The sequence below is a fragment of the Hyaena hyaena genome, unplaced genomic scaffold (genome assembly GCF_003009895.1).
Source record: "Hyaena hyaena isolate Hyena2069 unplaced genomic scaffold, ASM300989v1 scaffold_18, whole genome shotgun sequence".
Taxonomy (NCBI): Eukaryota; Metazoa; Chordata; class Mammalia; order Carnivora; family Hyaenidae; genus Hyaena; species Hyaena hyaena.
In genome coordinates this window covers 7,185,908-7,191,907 of record NW_024080649.1, presented here as the reverse complement: position 1 = coordinate 7,191,907, position 6,000 = coordinate 7,185,908, and the positions used below count along the sequence as shown (strand labels likewise).

At 49.5% G+C, this 6,000-nt stretch overlaps 1 protein-coding gene across 1 annotated transcript in view; it reads right to left on the bottom strand.

Moving 5' to 3' along the window:
• Positions 1 to 2,176: 2,176 nt before the first annotated feature.
• Positions 2,177 to 6,000, bottom strand: part of ST3GAL2 (ST3 beta-galactoside alpha-2,3-sialyltransferase 2) — a 45,573-nt gene continuing 41,749 nt past the window's right edge. The window contains exons 5-7 of the mRNA XM_039223521.1: positions 4,099 to 4,144; positions 3,704 to 3,823; positions 2,177 to 2,891 (exon numbers count right to left, since the gene is read on the bottom strand). Coding sequence (XP_039079452.1) covers positions 2,718 to 2,891; positions 3,704 to 3,823; positions 4,099 to 4,144 — 340 coding nt within the window. The 3' untranslated portion in view covers positions 2,177 to 2,717. The remainder of the gene's footprint in view (positions 2,892 to 3,703; positions 3,824 to 4,098; positions 4,145 to 6,000) is intronic.

Sequence of the window (6,000 nt, the reverse complement as noted above, 5' to 3'; positions counted from 1 at the left end):
TTCTGCCAACCCACACCTACAGCATCCTAGGGAGTTCCACAGAACCTGGAAATGTTGGGGGGAAACCCCATGCTGGTGCCTGCTGGATCTGCATGCGGTGGGGACCCTGGCAGTGGACAGCCTCTGCCCTGCTGATCCACTCATGTGCCCCAAAAGACAGTGGTGAAGAACCACCATATCAGAGGGCACCGCTGGTTGACTGGGGTTGGGAGGCCTCGTGTATATGCGGGGGTGTCTGGAAGTCATTCTCTTTCTTCTTTGAACCTTCCACCCAGTGTTCTTAGTCATTACTTGGTCATAGCTCCCAGATGACAGATACGCCTTCTTTCCACAACCATACCCATTTCAAATAGACAAATGACTATATAGTTCTTTTGTTCTTTTTAATTCAGAAAGAGAGAGAAAAGGAAGAAAATAAAAAAACATGTTTAAATAACTATGGCAGAAAAGGAGATCTGGGTTGGATGCTGGGACCTACCTCTTCCAGAAAGGGGGTTTATTAACATTTTAAACAAAACAGAAGAAAAAGGAACAAAAAAGAAATAAATTATTCTGCTCAATACTGTTTGGCATAATTGCATTTTTTCATCTTCTAAACACTCCAAACAGCCTCTTCAGGAAGCACTGAGTTGAGACTGGCAAGAACGGCTAGTGCCTTGACTCTCTACAATGATGGGGGAGGCCCTGAGCAGCATCCCACTAAAGGCCTCCCAAATCCACCCTCATGCTCTACTCCTCCTACTTTTGGAATTGGAAAGGAACAGACTCTAGCTAAGTTCTCAATATATTAACTTTTAGGGGTGCCCACTGCCCAGCCCCAACCCTCTTCTAGAATACTCCCTGCTGGTTACTGTTCCCCCAGCCAGCTGCAGGAACACCAATGGCCAGGAGGCTGCTCGGTGGTATCAACTCACTAAGATAAAGGATGTATTTGTGTTCCTCACTGTTGGGAAGGGGGATCCTATTAGTGGTCTGTAAGCTTCATAGAAGCCCTTTCCCCCCTCCGAAATTTCCCCAACCTTGTAAGGTGAGAATACCATCGACAGCTTCCTCTCGGAGCTCAAGGTGGGTTCAGTCATGCAGGTAACTTCCAGTTGTAACCCCTGTTTGTTGGTTTCCCTGCCCTTCTAGATTTGGAAATGGAAACTGGGTCAGAGCAAGAAGGCAGGAAGTGAGCATGGAGGGAGGGGACGCAAGGGCAGGAGAGGAGGCATGCAGGCGGCCAAGTCTACTCCTCCTCAGCTAGAATCCCAGCTATTTGCATGGCCAGCTTAGAATTTTAAAAGAATCTTTGTTGGTCAGCCATCCCTGGTAACCTCAAGTTAATTAAATTAGGAGACCAAAGCAAATTCCACCCCCAAGCAAGAGGTTTCCTACTCCTCTTTGGGGTGACAGGTGAAGGAAGAAGATGCATGCACCAGGCAAGCTGGGTTCCCCATCTCCAGCCTTCTTTCCCACGTGTTGCTCCCTCTCCCTAGAGCAGGCCAAACACGCCTGCAAGTGTGTGTGCTCGAGCTCGCTTATTCGCGCAAGCAGGGCAGGGGGTAGGGAGTGGAGAAGCAGCAGGGCCCCACAACCCCAGGGCAAATTTTGATTTTTTTTCAAAACAAGTAGGCTGGTGAGGAGGCTCACGGCCTAAGACGAGTCACTGAAAAGGTTGTGGGTGGACAGTAGGGGCCGAGAGGACACGAGAGTGAGAAGCACCTTACATCTTAAGTGACGGGGCTTCCTTGTCCCCTGCCTGCCCTGTTCGTTACACCTAGGTTCCAGAGTTAGGCCCTAGGAGCATTCTGCCCGCTAGAAAAGGGGTGAATACAGTTCTAGTTTCCTGGTGAGATGCTAAATGCCCTGGTCAGAAAGGCCAATCCAGAGGGTGGCCAAAGTTGGGGATGGGGAGAAGGATGAGGGAACCCACAAGCCACTGGATTTCTTTGGTGGGTTTACACTCACCCAGCTGGGCCTGACAGAGAAAGGAAATGGGGGGTCCAAAGTTCTCTGAGTCCTGAAGAGGTTTGAGAGGGCTCCAACTTCTCCCCTGGGATGAAAGCGCGCTCCCTGGAAACCACCTGATCTCCCCTAGACCACCAGAAAGGAACGGCTAACGCCTCTCCGCCCACCCCGAGGTCACGAGGGACCCCCACCCCCCACCTCTCGACAAGGGAAGCGGAGCCGCCGCTACCCCATACCTTCCCCACCACCTCCTCCTTGGCGCCCCTGACCGAGTGAGGCCGACGAGCGACCAATACTGCTCCTGCAGACACTGAGGAAAAGTACTTCACCGAGGCCTGAACCAACCTCTGTTCCTTAAAAAGCATGAAATAAAATCCTACCCAAAGCATAGGGGAGAGGGGTTTCAGCGGCCGCCGGCCCGCCCCCGAAGGCCATTGATTGGAGGAGACGGGCCCAGAGCCAGAAGTTCTCCTTGAGTCTCATGATTGGTTGGGAGAAAAAGCCTCCGCTCCGACTGCAGCGCTGATTGGTGCCAGGCCCAGGCTAGTCCCCAATCTCATGATTGGAGAGGGACAGCCGGCGCTCGCTGGACTTGCAGCATGATTGGTCCACACAGCGGCCTGGAGTCGTTTCCCAGGGCCTGGAAACGCCCAATGGGGCGCGGTGCCCACGCTGAGGCTGCCGCCGGTCGGCTGGCCTGGAGTCCGGGCTAGGAGCCAGCGCCGGAGGTTCGCTCCTGGCCCGGAAGAGACGCGGCGAGGCCGGGCTCAGTTGCCTCGGTAGACTTCGATCTTGCTGGCCTTGGCCAGCATGTCGATGATGTGGGCCTCGAAGTCGGCGTCGTGCACCCCCGTCTTCCGGAACTCGCCCGCGTACCGGTTATTCTCCCAGTAGTGGTGCCAGTTGCCCCGGCTGTCGGCCCCGAACCCGTACACGTTCACCTGCAGGGGAGGGCGGCGCAGGTCACCCCAAGTCGGGAGCCGGGAGGACAGGGCGCGGGAGAGCCTAGGGTTGTGGTGGGCTAGGAGAAAGGGGCTGCAGCGACCTGACGACAGCTGGGAGACGCGCAGTTGGTCAGACGCGACACCCAGGCCTGGAGCTAAGGACACCGACTCGGCAAGACTGCTGGTCCCTTTCGGCGGGACACCTCAGTCCAGGGCTGTGGCAGCTCTCCCACCGTTGCTAACGTTCCTTTTTTGTTTGTTTTTGTTGTTTTTTAATGGAATACTTTTATATGAAAGCTGGTCAAGCACCCAATACCGCACACTGAATTTACTGGCAAAAGTGGGTGTGCTGGGCACGAGCGAGTGTGGCGCAGCAGCCCTGCTTGATAGTGAGATGTGGCCCCTGGAACGACTGACCAACAGTGTTAACACAAAGAGGGCCCTCTGGGGCCCACAGAGGTGGGAGAAAACCATCCTGGTGTAACTTAACTACATTATTTCCATTCTATTTATATTTTTGATGACTTCTTCTTTACTGCAAGTAATACCAATTATGGTGGTAGTATTCAATTTCCTTTTAAAGTAAATTTAACTTTTCACTAAGTGATTTCAGATTTGGTAAAATCATGGAAGTAGTAAGTTCGGGAAATGAAGACGTATACTATACAGCATAGAAATGTGGGAGATCAAAGCGACTTGGTTTCTGCCTACAAAAACACATTCCTCTTGCTCTGCTAAGCCTTAAGAAGGGCTGATTCCCCTCTGATGCATGGGTAGCCCTACTGTACTCCTAACACTGGGTTACCCACCTCATCACACACATGCAGGGCAAAGAAGAGCACCAGCATCCCTGTGGAAGGGTACCGCCCGTGATGCTCTGTCCACCGGTCGTGGATGTACTTGAAGAAGGCTGGGTTGTAGATCTGAACCTGGGAAGAGAAAAGGCAACGGACACATGAGGGGTGTTGGGGACCCCAGAGATTCAGGCCAGGCTCTAAGCTTCTGCCAGCTTCTCCATGCTTGCCCGCAGACCTGTTCTTTCAAGTTCCCTGGTTCCTGTGGCCTTTGAGTGGGTCACGTGTACCAGCAGATGGTTCTGGAAGGGCACTGGGGGACACTTGAGCCACAAGACTGGGCACGCCGTGAGTTGAATCTGTACTGTTTCCATTGAGATGGGGATGAACAAGGGGAGGTGGGAGCTTACCTTTTCTTTGTCCACTCGAAGGAAGGACTTCACTGGTGCATAGGTGCTGCAAGCAGAAAGAAGAAGAACATTCACATGGCCCTTGGAATCTAGAAAGGCCCACAATGCCTTTCCTCCCTCTCAGGTCTGAGTGATGACAGCCTTACAACAGATGTCCTGCTTCCGGACTGATTTCCCAGAGCTCATCACCGCAGTACCTTACTCAGAAAACTTTCAGCAGCTACCCATGTTCTTTAGGATAAAATAAGGATGTTTTAGACAAACACTGGGGCCTTCCACTATCCGGCCCAAATGTTTCTTTCCACAACACTCAGCTGCGAACTCCCCACTTGATTTAGCCAATCATCTCACACCCACTATGTTTGTGTCTTACTTCTGCCCACAATGACCCTCTTGCTACTATCCTCACATTTGGCACCAATCCCTCCTTCCCTATTAAGCCAGCCATGGCACCTGTAGTTGATACTCCTTTTCTAAGGGACTTAAACTCAAACTGCACTTATTTTTATCTCTTATGTCTCTCAAACATAAGATAAAGTCAGAAAACTGTAATTTCTATTTCTGAGTTTGAAAAATACATGGTGACAGCAGGCGAAGTGTGGAAACAGTTTAATTGTCCCCTGATGGGTGCCTTTAAAAGCCTTTAAAAGGAATGAAATCCTGTACATGCTACAACATAGATAAGCCCTGAAAACATTATGCTAAAGTAGAATAAGCCAGACATAAAAGGACAAACACTATGACTCCACTTACATGAAATACCTACCATAGTCAAATCATACAGACAAAAAGATTAGTGCTTAACAGAGGCTAGGGGTCAGGGAAATGGGGAGTTATTTAATGAGTATAATTTCCATTTGAAATTATGAAAAAGTTCTGGAGATGGATAGGGTGACGTTTGCATAACACAGTGAATGTACTTATATATTTAAAAAATTTTTTTACATTTATTTTTGAGAGACAGAGAGAGACAGCACAAGCAGGGGAGGGGCAGAGAGAGAGTGAGACACAGAATCCAAAGCAGGCTCCAGGCTCTGAGCTGTCAGCACAGAGCCCAACACAGGCTTTGGACCCATGAACCATGAGATCACGACCTGAGCTGAAGTCAGATGCTTAACTGACTGAGCCACCCAGGCACCCCAAGTATACTTATATTTTTGGTGGAGAATGTGGGCAGTGACCTGAAAAAGTGAATTTTTATTTATTTTTTTCTTTTTAAGTAATCTCTATACTCTGTGTGGGGCTTGAACTCACAACAGTGAGACCAAGAGTCACATGCTCTCGCAACTGAGCCAGCCAAGCACCCCATATGTTCTATATATTTTAACACACACACACACACACACAGTGAGACAGGAGGTTAGTGGTTGTTGTCTAGGGCTGGGGTGTGGGGGTAGAGGAAATGGGGGTGATAGCTAAGGGGTAGAGAGGTATCTTTAAAGATCTTTTAAGAAGATGAAAGGATTTCTAAAATTGTGGTGATGGTTACACAATACTGTATTTAATAAAAGCCACTGACTTGCATACTTTAAATGTGAGAGTTGTATGGCATGTGAATTGTACCTCAATAGAGCTGTTAAAAAATACTTAGTGATGGGGGCCTGGGTGGCTCAGTCAGCTAAGCATCCAACTTTGGCTCAGGTCATGATCTCACAGTTCATGAGTTCGAGCCCTGTGTTGAGCTCTTTGCTGACAGCTTGGAGCCTGGCGCCTGGTGCCTGCTTCAGATTCTGTGTCTTCCTCTCTCTCTGCCCCTCTCCTGCTCACACTGTCTCTTTCTCAAAAATAAACAAACATTAAAAAATTGAAAAAAAAATCTTGGTGATGAAACTAATGTAACACTGTGTGTCAACTACATGTCAAAACAACAACAACAACAACAAAGCTTGCAAATTAAATATC